Source organism: Alternaria dauci, chromosome 3 (assembly GCF_042100115.1).
Source record: "Alternaria dauci strain A2016 chromosome 3, whole genome shotgun sequence".
Lineage (NCBI taxonomy): Eukaryota > Fungi > Ascomycota > Dothideomycetes > Pleosporales > Pleosporaceae > Alternaria > Alternaria dauci.
The window spans coordinates 407,146-420,045 of NC_091274.1; the positions used below are offsets into that span (position 1 = coordinate 407,146).

At 46.7% G+C, this 12,900-nt stretch overlaps 3 protein-coding genes across 3 annotated transcripts; all 3 read left to right on the forward strand.

Annotated features, from left to right (window-relative positions):
* Positions 1-2,896: 2,896 nt before the first annotated feature.
* ACET3X_003791 (uncharacterized protein) lies at positions 2,897-4,909 on the forward strand (the record flags this gene model as incomplete). Its single annotated transcript, XM_069450887.1, has 4 exons — positions 2,897-3,485; positions 3,573-4,057; positions 4,118-4,228; positions 4,259-4,909. The coding sequence occupies 4 exons, from the start codon at positions 2,897-2,899 to the stop codon at positions 4,907-4,909; spliced, it is 1,836 nt and encodes a 611-aa protein (XP_069307769.1).
* A 1,160-nt stretch (positions 4,910-6,069) lies between these two features.
* Positions 6,070-6,748, forward strand: ACET3X_003792 (uncharacterized protein; the record flags this gene model as incomplete). The annotated part of the gene is made up of 2 exons (XM_069450898.1): positions 6,070-6,133; positions 6,186-6,748. 2 exons carry the CDS (start codon positions 6,070-6,072, stop codon positions 6,746-6,748), a joined length of 627 nt encoding a protein of 208 aa, XP_069307770.1.
* A 4,663-nt stretch (positions 6,749-11,411) lies between these two features.
* ACET3X_003793 (uncharacterized protein) lies at positions 11,412-12,876 on the forward strand (the record flags this gene model as incomplete). The annotated part of the gene is made up of 2 exons (XM_069450909.1): positions 11,412-11,658; positions 11,716-12,876. The coding sequence occupies exons 1-2, from the start codon at positions 11,572-11,574 to the stop codon at positions 12,874-12,876; spliced, it is 1,248 nt and encodes a 415-aa protein (XP_069307771.1). The 5' UTR covers positions 11,412-11,571.
* Between the last annotated feature and the right edge of the window lie 24 nt (positions 12,877-12,900).

Sequence of the window (12,900 nt, forward strand, 5' to 3'; positions counted from 1 at the left end):
ACTAGGCTACCTAGCTTTATATAGCTAAATTCTAAGTTAATAATACTATTAATACTAGTACTAGTATAACCTTATTCTTTACTAACCTAAGATACTATCTAAGAAGTAGTATTTACTTATATAAGAATATAGAAGTAAATTTACTAAGACTAATAAAGGATTAAGTAATTTATACTAAAGAGATAATAGACTTATACTTAGATTTAGTTATATACCTTAAAGAATAGCTCTAATAGGCTAGTTAAGAATAATTAAATTAAGTAAATACTAAATAATATATAGTTCTATACTATAGTCTAGGCGACAAAGTTTAGATATCTACTATTAATTAGAGCACGCCGTAAAACTCTAAGAAGCTTACTAACTACTAGGCAGGACCTTTTAAAGTTAAGTAAATTATTTATAATAGATAAGTATATAAACTTAACCTCCCTAAGAAAATAATTAAGAATAAGACTTTTCTTATCTTTTACTCTAAGCTTCTCTAGCTAGTAGCTACTAAAGCCTTTCTAAACTAAGTACTTACTAGACTACTCTTAGTAGAAGTTATAATAAGTAATAGAGATACTTATACTAAGTAGCTAATAAATAAGTCTATTAATATAACCTCTTTATAAACTAGTAAAGTTAAAAGAAAATAAGTATATAAAATTAAATAGATTAACTATCTAAAGCTAACTTAGTATAAAGCTAGTAACTATCTTAACTATTATAATACTAAATTATTCTATTAGAAATACCTTAATAAGCTAAAACCCCTAGGACTTACTATATTAAATAGCTAGAGACTACTCCCTAAAGATACTAGTAATTATATTAATAAATACCTTAGTAATAATAAAGTTATAGTATAAGCTACTAGTTTAGCTTAATAGCCTAGCTATTCTATAAGTATAGTATATACCTAACCTATAGTAACTAGTTACATTAAACGTCCCTTATATAGTCTAAGAATATTAATTAGCTTAGTTTTTATATCCTAAGGTTAAGGTAGTAGAAAATAGCTTAGAGATATACTTTTTTATATAAGAAACCTTATAGATATATATAGCCTTATATAAACTATACTTAGTTTTTAAAAAGTATAAGGTCTAGTAGTTTTTATACTTTTAGTATAATTTTTTTAACTTTAAATTACTTTCTCTTCTTTATACTAGCTAGAGGACTAGCTAAGCCTCTTTTTTAGGGGGGGGGTATATATAAGGGAGTATTACTACTTAGAGGATACTAGGCCTAACTAGGCCTAGCTCCTCTCTTAGCTCTCTCTCTTCTTACTATATTTTCCTCTCTTCCCTCTTCCTCTCTTCTAGAGGTTATCTACTATTCTCTATTCTAAATATAAGCTACCTTTATAACTAGCTTACCCTTCTATATATAACGTCTACCTTACACTATAATTATAATAGTAGTAGTACTTATACTCTTAAAATATAATTACTATAATATAATAGAGCTTAATCTCTAGGTAGTATTAGTAGTAATTATAATAGTAGGGATATTAAGGTAGTATAGCTACTCTATTAGGTTAGTTAAGGTTAATAAGAACCTAGGATATAAGTATATATATAGTAGGATATAAGGGATAGATAGAGAGGTATTATAGGTAAAAAGAGACTTCTAAATATACTAAGACTATAAAGTAAATAATATTAGTATTTACTTACTAACTAGATAGATATTAGTAGTACTAGTTTAGGCTTAGTTTTAAAATTTCTTAGTAATATAATATAAGATAATACTATAGGCTCTATCCCTAAGGCCTAAGGGGGTTATAATATACTATATATATACTAGGGAGCTACCTAGAGTAGTCCTTAATAAGTTAAATAAGTAATTACCTAAGTTCTACTACCTCTTATAGATAAAGATAGTAGATAATATTAATATTATTAATGCCTCTAATATTAGTAATATTAAAGTAGAGGAGATAGTAAAGAAGAGTAAAATATAGATACTATAAGATATAGAGGAGGTTCTCTATAAGGATTAGAGTAATAATATTAATAGTAGTAAAGTCCTTATAGTTAGCTATCTTACTCTCTTAGTATTAGTAAAGGGGTTAAGCTAAAAGACTAAGACCTAGCTATAATAGTTAATAAGTAATATTAAGTAAGTAATTAATAATTAATATCCTAGGCCTAAGAAGAGAGAATTTAAATAAATTTTATAAAGATAAGATAATAAGATATAAATAGTACTAGTACTAATATTCCTCTAAATAGAGCTAATTATTTAATAGTAGTAGCTATACTATAGGTAGCTAGTTAGTTATTCTTAAGAAGAGGTAAAGGTAGTAGTAGTAAAAGTAGTAGTAGTAGCTATAAAAGGTAGCTATAAAGGTTATAAAGAGTAAAAATAGTTAAGGATAGTAAAGGATAGTAGAAGATAGTAGATAATAGTATATAAGTTAAAAGTTTATATCTTAATATCTCTAGTTTATATATTATACTATTATATATCTTTATATCTAGCGTTTATAATATACTATATATATACTACTAGTACTAAATATAGGTATAAGCTTCTAGTTACTTATTTAATACTTTATCTTAAAAAAAGTCTCTAAACGTACTATAATAATAAAGAAAGTCTATAAAGAATAAGGCTAACTCTACCTTCCTATAAGTCCGGCCTCGTACGCTTTATCTTTTACCCTATCCTAGTTTTTATATCTTTATTCAGGCTAGCTATATTAGCTATTATAATCGCTTAGTCAGTTCTTAACCTTCTGATTTTACTTAGTGTAGTTAACGGCTACGTGTTATATTATTCGCATCATCAAACACATAGTAGTAGAGTAGAACATCTACTGCACCCAGAGCATGCATCGTCTACCAACAAGTCTGCTTCCTCGGCACCGTCGCCCCTCTTCAAACGAGATAACGATCTGAGCAATATGCAATGGATTAGACGTTGGGCAGCCATTGGTGACAGCTACACGGCTGATATCGGTGCCGGGAGGCCCCTTGGCCACAGAATCACCGCCGACAAAGTGGCTATTGCAGTGCCTAGGGGCCTGGAGGAAGTTTGCGATGACTGGAGATGTGCCAGGTGTGATATGGCGTATCCTAAAGTCATCGAGGCCCAGTTTGGCTCCCAGGTCGAGAAGGATGGTGGTTTCCAGTACCTCGCTTGCAGCGGCGACCGTTCAGAACAGATCTACCAACAGGCCAAGGCTCTGAAAGGCGAGCTAGGCTTTGTCACATTCACTTCTGGTGGGAATGATCTTTGTCTGACCAAAATCATTGCGGACTGCATTATGCTTCCCTACGGCAAATCCACGGCTTGCGAGACGGTCATTGCAAGGGCTCAAAAAAATGTCAATTCAATCATCACAGACAACATCCTGCAGATCCTGGAAGGGCTTGACGAGAAGATGAACAAGGATGGCATCGTGGTTGTCAACAGCTGCGCCCAGTTCTTTGACACGACCGAAGACAATTGTGACCATCTGTCATGGGATATTGCCTGGTTTCTTCCGTTAGGTTCTACCTACTAGGCGCTGACCAAGGCTCGTCGCCATACTTTCAACCAGCTCGTCCTTGACATCAACAAGGCAATCCGCGACGCAGTGGACCAGGGAGCGGAGAGCGACAAGATTAATTATGGGGTTGGCTACGCCGAATGGGACGACTGGGTTTCGAAAGAGCTCGATGCCCGAATGTGCTCACTGAGTAGCAATGGCGACTATCCAGACCCTAAACAGCCAAACATGCATTTTATCAAGCCCGACAAGCACCCCTGGGGTGGCTGGGGAAATGATTTCGAACTACAGGAGCTGCGCAAGCGCGATATGGATCTGGACGAACTGCTGAGCTCGACCAGACTCTCCAACTCGGAGAAACGCCGGGTCAGTCGCGTCAAGGCCATGATGGAGATTCGCGACAGGAACATTGAACGCACACTTTACGACTCAATTCTGTACAAGTCGCCTGACCCCCGTACTGCCGTCAGGCACAAGCTCGACCAGCGGGCGCCCTCGCCGCCAGGCTGCCCTAGAGACGGCGGTTTCAACATGACTCTTGGTATGGGCATGACCGACCGCGTGGGCCAGAATGTGTGTATTCTCTACACTCACACGAGCGATTGGCAATGTTTTCCTCAATGATATGTGTAGTTTTACCCCAATGTAGCAGGTCACCTCACTATAGCCTCCTTTGCACTCGCCGAGCTCATGGACTTGCGCTCTATCGTCCTCGGTGTCGACTCGCCCGCATGCGAGGCGACTGTCAAGGATTAGTTTACTTGTTTCTCGAAGACTAGCAGCAAGTTCTACGTCAGTGGCAATCGCACCAAAGAGGACTACGAAGGCTTCTGCAGGGAGGTCGCAGAAAAGCATCCGTCCAATAAGATCAACTGGAGCTATTTCAAGACGTACGACGAAGACACACCGGAAGAGCACGAGTACGTCGTCACACTAGGAAACGACGCTTCGGCATTTGATCAAGGCCAATGTGTCGATTCGATGAAGAAGCTCATTAATTCATGCGACACATCTGACAACCCGATGAACTGGAAAAGTGGGGGACGATACGTTCGTGACAACGGAGACCACAAGTATGAGCTCCACCCTCGCCGCAATAATCGCCCCTGGCCACCACCAAGGAACCCTTACGGTCGATGCGAGGGCTGGTACAAGTTGCCTCATGGCAGATACAAGGTGGAGGGTGCCGGCTTCGCTACCTGGGACCACGGGAATAGGACTCTCAGGCCTAACATGGACGGCTGCTATGGTCTCGGCACTACGTTTTGGAAGTTTGAGTACTTTGACAATCCAGCTGATCATGATGGGCACGAATGGTACGCCACTTTCAGTACGCCGATCTGGGTTCGGGCGCGGTGTTGGGCCAACAACAAGATTGTCAAGGCCGCAGGAGGGTGGACGAACGGCTGTAAGGGGAACGACTGAGAGCGGACGCCGAGCTCGAGGCACGCTATCAGATATGGTTAGTGCTTGCGTCCATCCGTAGCTGTTTACGTGGCGTTGTTGGCCATATAGACGCCGGATCTTGTCCGGGTCAATAGGTGCATCTCCTGCGACAGTTTTTTGGTGACCCCAAGTCAAATGCTACTCACGTACCATGCGAGCAAATATTGAGAGTCGTCAAATCGCTAATCATATTCAGTCCAACGCCATGCTGATGCTGAGAATCGTGCCGTAATATAGTACAGAGTCTTGGTATACACATCGTCCACCTCTTGCCAATCTACTTGACCTCCTTCTCGAGTAATTCTTTCGCTTCGTTGACCTTTGTCGCGAGGTATGGGCTACCGCCTCGATCCGGGTGGTTCAGAAGCATGAGCGATCGGTGCTTCTTGCGTAGGAGTTCTTTCGTGATGCCGCGTTCGCTGGGTGTTGTCAGTCTCCTGGCTCTGGGCGGGCAGTATGAGTTGATAGACATACGGCATTTCTAATATCAGTGCGGCTTCTCTCCGTGTCATCTTGGGCTCAAAGCCGCCCTTGTAGTATCCACGTCCCAATGCTCCCGCACCACCACCTGATCTCCGTAATGCCACGAGTGCTGCGCGGCCCTGTTCACACCTGTCAGTGCACGTTCTACTTGATATCCAATCTTGTTGTGCAGTTCCATGACCAAATCGCCCATAACCGCCAATGCAAGGATGGAGAGGCATACAAAGAAAGCAGTGGCACCAGCGCCCAAGATCCACACCCAGGCAGACATGTCTCTTTCCTGTTCCCCGTACTATGTGGGCTCGGTTTCGCCCAGATTCAACGTGGCAGATGTTCGCGATGCGGAGGCGGATATCGGGGAGGGTCAGATGGATGCGTGGATGACGGCGGCGAGGTGGTGGGAAGGAAATTTGCGGAGGTGTCTCGGTCGACATGCATCGCAATTGGCGGGCGAGAATGGCAGGTGGGTAGATGGGCACGGGCCACCCAAAATTTCGAGCCGGCCCAACTTCTCGAACTCCAACTCCACACCTTTTACACGACGCCGCCTCACCACCGCCAACACCTGTGAAGCGTGGTCGGCCCTTGCACCTCCCGATCGCATACCCTCCTCATTGTAACAACAAGTGCGACCGTACTCGCGCCACTACGACAGGATGAGAATCGAAACTTGCTACTTTTGCTCTTCGCCCGTGTACCCGTCAAAGGGTATAACATTTGGTATTAACCCCCGACACGGTATCAAAACAGCTCTTTTTTCTAATCTACATAGTGCGCAACGATGCCAAGGCCTTCCGCTTCTGCAAGTCAAAATGCCACAAGAACTTCAAGATGAAGCGCAACCCCCGCAAGCTCGCCTGGACAAAGTCTTTCCGTCGCGCGCACAACAAGGAAATGACTGTCGACTCGACCCTTACCTTCGCCCAGCGCCGTAACGTGCCCGTGCGATACAACCGCGATCTCATCCAGACCACCCTCAAGGCCATGGGCCGTGTATCCGAGATCCGGCAGAGGAGAGAGCGCGCCTTCTACAAGGCCCGCATGCGTGGCAACAAGCAGAGGCAGCGTGAGGAGGACAGGAAGTTGGTTGAGGAGAACCAGCATCTTCTGCCGCCGAGCGAGAGATTCGCCAAGGACGAGGTTGAACAGGAGGACATGGAGGTCGACGTGCAGAAGGTCAAGGACAAGGTTGCGGCTAGGAGGAAGGAGCTTGAGGCTGAGGAGAGCGACCTCAGCGAGCTTGAGGAGACGACGCCCAAGACGAGGAGCAAGACTAAGAAGATGATGAAGAGGAAGGTTGGTGGCGGTGTTGAGGCTATGGATGTTGACGAGTAGGACTCCGTCGCACTATCCACATAGTCATGGAGTTTGGCGTCCCTCATTATGGTAGATTACGGACATGATTTCGATACCACAGCAAAAGCATGTTTCAAGCCAAAAAAATTTCGTGCTTTCAGTTTTGCGCACTATCAAGATGAGATCGCTGTAGCTTACATTCAGCCTCTAGAATTCACGTCTGGACTTTGGACGAATGGGAAAATCTCGCCAGGAAACTTACAACAATTAACACAGTTCCAGTACACAAAGCATACGTTGTCCCGCCTCTTCACGAGAACCTCGGCTCCTGCACAGAGTGCGGGGTATAACCACACCTTGACCCTGCTTTGCCGACAAGTTTGTATCCTTGCTGTTTTGGATGCCTTTCTGCGAGAGGGCTGTATTTGCACCTCTTCTCCATACGCAACATGGCGCAATCAACTGATCATCCACCCGTGGTCCTTTTCGGCTATGATTCGAGCCCTTTCACAAACAAAGTCAGACTAGCACTACGCATCAAACAGATACCATTTTGTAAGCCATCTCTCTATTCGTGATATTCCGAGCGCACAGCACTCGCGACTAACCGTTGGTTCCAAAGCATATGTCATTGTCCCATCGATACTACCCCGACCTCTCCTAACATCAACCTTTGGCCTCCAATATCGCAAGATCCCCATCCTCGCCATCGGCAGGGACATCTACTGCGACACTTCGCTCATCATCGAGGCACTGGAACACTTTTTCCCGCCGGACAAGGGTTGGGCTACTGTATATCCGCAGATCGAGGGTGTAAGCGAATGGGCCTATCGTGGGCTTGTGCGGGGTTTTGCGAGCTTCTGGACTGACAAGCCACTATTCCGGACCACTTCTGGATTGATTCCTTCCACCGTCTGGGCGTCAGACTTTGGTAAAGATCGTGCGCAGCTCATTGGACATGCGCTTTCGCCTGAGAAGCTGCACTCCAAAATACCAGTTCATCTGTCAGACTTGGATCTGCACTTCTCCATGTTGGAACCTATGTTTAGGTCAGGTACTTGGGCTTTGCCGACCAGGGCGCCATCGCTGGCTGACATAAGTCTTTACTATCAATTGAGATGGGGCATCGATATCGCCGCCGGGAAAGGAATAGGCAGTCTGAGTGGTGGGCAGGTAGATGATACAGACGATGATATCGTGGGAAAGGTGTTCAATGAGGAGAGATATCCAGGATTGATGCGTTGGCTCAATGCGTTCGAAGCGCACGTGGATGCTCTACCGGATGTACAAACAACAGTTCGGGAAGATAATACCGGATGGAAGGACACGTTGAGACGAACATCTTTGCTACGCAATGAGGACTTGCTCGTTCCTACACCGGCTGGACAACATACCTCTCTCGATAGGCAAAGGGGCCTGGTACCAGGTGTGGGTCTAAGCATCGTGCCTGATGACACCGGCCGTGGCAATCCTACGGTAGGTATGTTGGTCAAAATTGGAAGTGAAGAGGTGGTCGTCAAGCCGGACGAGCAGGGTGAACTAGACGTCAGGATTCATTTTCCCCGTCTGGGGTTTCTCTTGAAGACAAAGAGTGGAAGCAAAATGTAGTATCAATAAAGCTAAAAGTATGTAGATGTCTGTAGCTTCTATGCGATGACTATACCCCGGCCCTGTCCTTCTATCCTGCCAAACGCTCCAGAGAATTCGCTGGCAGACCGAGCCACCGCCACTTCTTCGCCTGTTTCAGCGTAGAAACCAGCCGCAGCATATCGCAAACTAGGCGAGCCATGCGACTGCACGACGCCGAACGCGAAGTCCTTGTCATTTGGATGTGGCTGTAAGACCTTGCCATTTTCCCAATGCTCGTCTTTTACCTCGAACGCGACCACATCCTCCTCACTACGCGATTCTCGCATATAAGCTGAACTCAGGAACATGATGTCTGCAGCCAATGGATTGAACCATCCTACAAGCCTCTTGCCGCACAGAGCAGCCATAACTACACCGCTGGGGCTTTCTCCGATCAATGCCATGCTCATGTATGGATACACCGCCCATTGATGTGTTGGACCAGTTGGTTGAGTGAGGGTGGCCGCATGGTTGCTTTCAGTTGGCAATTCGAAATGCACTCCTCCGCCTTCGCTCGCCATCAGATCTCCATCTGCGCTTTCAGCATTTAGATCGACGATTGGAAGGTCAACGACAGCGATTTTCGAGATACTCTCCGGGTCGTCTGTTGTACGAACAAGAGGTAGTGCCAATACTGAGATGGGTCCGAGAACACCAACCAGTCGAGGAAGTGGTGACATGGTACTGAAGATCTTGCGACGGCCGTTGTACATTGCAGACAACACATAAAGCACGTGAGCCCGGCTGGCTTTTCCATCTCTCCGCAAGGATCGACCCAGCTGAGTGCACATAGCCAGAAACGCAGTACTGTGTACACCCCAGATGCCGTGAAAGAAAGCCGCGGGTTCCACGAGATCGAAACATAGAATTGGTCTCAGGAGTCGATAGTAGAACCCGAAGATGAATGCTTGATACTTGAAAAACACAGGAGTGTATTCCACATCGCGTAGCACAGTTGCGCCGTCAACTCGAAGTAAATAGTCTGGTGCAACATGATTCTGGAGCCATCGGGAACTGTCTGGTGGCTCTCCTACTAGGATCCACTCCAACGTCTTAAGGATCTTCTCGGTGTCTGTAGGAAAGCCCTGATCGGCGAGCATGCCAATATGCGGGTCGTATCGTTTGCTGACTCGTGCACTAGAGGAAACTTCAAGAGTATAGTAAACCTCGCTCGTAGATCCATATGGTAGCTCCGCTTTGCCGACTAATGTCAGATCATCGGCGGCCTTTGCTCCAGACTCCCAGGCTTGCAGCATGGCACCCTCTAACGGTCGACCGACCCCCAGGACGTCTATCATTGATTCCGGTTTATCGCGAGGCCAGGAAATTTGAAGTGGTCTTGAACCGAGTCCTCTTGGGACTTGTTCTGCGCTGGATCTGAAGCCTCCAATTATACGGCCTTCGCGGTGATATATCACACAAGCTTGCCCTTCGTGTGTAGGGTGTCCATCGGTACACAAATCAAGCCTGACTTTTCCCCAGGCCTCAGCAATGGAGAAGGTGATGGGAGACATGACGCTAAATACTGTCGGATCCCCTCTGAGGAGCCAAACAAGAAGATTTTGTGTATCTGCCATCTCTGCTTCATTGAGTTGAGGAATAGCGTGTATCGGGTGCTGATCGAGCACGCCATTGGACAGGCTCTTGTGCATCTCACTTTTGATCGAGAATGCTATGTTTCTAGCACACCCGAAAGATCTCCACGACTCTATGTTTTTCTTGATGGTTATCCTCAGTGCAGCTACGATGTCGTCCTCGCGAGCCAAAGCCTCAACGAAGACCCGGATGAGTAGTTCCTGAATGACGCTTGAGGGCAAGCACCCGTCCAAGGCCGAAACAATAGCGACCATGATCCATGTGAATCTGTCTACCCCGCCGCTAGTGTCTTCCCTCTTTTTCCTCTGATGCGTCTTTGGTAAGGGCGATTCAGTTGGTGAGTTTTCCACGATGTTGCCTTTTTTCTTCGTGCCGCGGTGAACGAACTGTACTTGAGGCCATCGTTTTTCCATCTCGACTGCATCTACGAGGCCACGCCGTCTGAATAGGGCCTCTCGATCTTCACCAAGAACCTCAAATAGGTCATCGTCGTTTTGTCCTGCTCGAACAAAGTTGCCGAACCGTTTGCCCAAGTCGACACACAAGGCTATGTCTGAAATCGATAAGCCCAGCTGAAGAAGGCCGCCGGTGCCTGCGATGATCGAGAGAGCCATCACTAGTTGCGTTGAAGAAGTCATCTCGGCAATATCTGGATTTCGAGCTCATGACACAAGACACTAAGACTCCCTAGGCTCCACGACAGGCTTACACGTAAAGGACAAGTGGTGTCTCAAAAGGATGGTAACAGCGGATGTGGGGATGACCAAGGCTGGCGAGCCTGCCTTGTTGCGTCACCGGTGAACCAGATAACCGGTATGTAGTGATTGGCAGTAATCTGACAGCCACAGATGCGACGTGGTCCTGCATTGTGAAGTTTAACCAGACCGGCTCATTGGTCCAACCAACGTTGCGAGAACAGCACGACTTCTTAGTGGTTATTGAAGCTCATCGTTATTACCGAATTCTGTCGGGAATTGTGATTTACTTTTACAAGGGTAAATGCGGACACAGATTGGCCCTCGACAACCAGAACGTAGGAACAGTGATCGGTATTGTTGACTTCGCCAATGTGTTAACGAACAACAATGTACTGCGCAACCCGCCAACCAGAATATACGGAGATGCTTTTGCGCTCGACGTGTGGCAAATCCTACCATGTGTGTAGAGCCACAAGGCTGTGTAGCATGCAGCCTCTACACATAGTTACGCGCGCAAAAGTCTCGATGCTGGTAGGTCCCATAATACAAGGCTGTGGTCCACATCATGGTATTTTCGTGTGAGCCGGACAAAGCGCGTCTGGATGTCGAAGTGAGCGCGTTGGTGTGGCAAGTAACTGACTGGAAGAGATGTGGTTCGAGTGAAGACAGACTAGCGTCATCGCGATACCGCACGCACGTGGTGAAAACGCGCTAGTCCTGGCGCACGGACAAGATACTTGTTCCATCCCGCATGCCGAACATCCCAGCGCTCCTAGCCATGACCTCCTTCTTCGAGATAGTCGGGCTGCGGGACGGGTAAAGCGCAGCTTGATGCGCCTCCCGCGGGCACGGCCATGTCGTCCCACACTCAAGTGACGATGCGAACTTTCTGTCCGACCTGAAAGCACCCAAACCCTTACTGAGGTGCCGACCAAACCAATGGCTATGAATGGGACCAAGGACCTCCACATCCTGATCGTGGGAGCTGGAACAAGCGGCCTACTCATTGCACAGGGACTGAAGAAGGTATGCGATGCAGTTCCATGACCATCTCATACGCACATCACTGACACCACCACTTAGGCAAACATTTCTTTCTCCATCTTCGAATCCGAGACCTCAACGACGTACCAAACGCGCCCACGAGAATGGGGTATGACACTGCATTGGGGCAGCTTCCACATTGCTTCATGTCTCCCAATTGGACTCGCAAACCGCATCCACGAAGCCTTTGCCGACCCGACCCAGGACTCAGCCTCCGCCACAGGCCTATCGGTATACAATGGTGAAACGGGCGAGCGCATATTCGAAATCGCGGCGGATAAACCTTGTCGAGTTAGCCGTAGGAAGATGCGCAACTTGTTCAGCGAGGGTTTAGACGTACAATACGGGAAGAAATTCACCGGTGCAGCGGTCGGTGACGACAACAAGGTGACGGTAACATTCGAAGACGGCAGCACAGCGACCGGCCACGTGCTGGTAGGCTGCGACGGCGCAAAGTCGCGAGTCCGCGAAACCATCGTCGGCACAGAAGCAGCAAAACTTACCAATGCATCCGTCAGCATGTTCAACTTTCCCTACAAGTTCGATGCCGACCTCGCCAAGCGCATACGGGATATGAATCCCCTCTTCATCACAAGCATACACCCAAGTCACGGCACCATGTTCTGGCTGTCCATACAAGACGTGCCTGACCCCTCCGACCCCGCGACATGGACATTCCAAGTCCTGCAATCGTGGCTGGACTCCAGTGTGCCTGCCGACGTGGATTTGTCCAGTCCCGAAGGACGCATGTTGCTCTTCAAGAGGCGCACAGAAGAATATGCTGAGCCTTGGCTGTCTGCTGGTCGAGCTGTTGACCCTGCTACCGTACTTCCCCTCGACAAAGGCACGTTCTGGGAAAAAGCTGCCAAATGGGACAACAAGGGTGGAAAGATGACGCTCTGTGGTGATGCTGCGCATCCTATGACGCCGCACAGAGGACAAGGTCTCAACAACGCGCTGCAAGATGCGGCAAATTTTGTCGCTGCTATGCGCAAGGTTCACGGCTCTCCTGAGCAGGGACAGGCTCTCAAACAGGCTGTTGATGAGTATGATACTGAAGTCTTGGAGCGCGGTATGTTGGAAATGAACATCTCGCTCAAACAGACTCTTTTCATTCACGATTGGGATACGCTGATGCAGAGTCCGATGGTGAAGATAGGTTTGCGTCAGGCGGAGAAAGGTACTCAAAATACATCTTAGCGCGAAAATAAAGTTATTATTTCA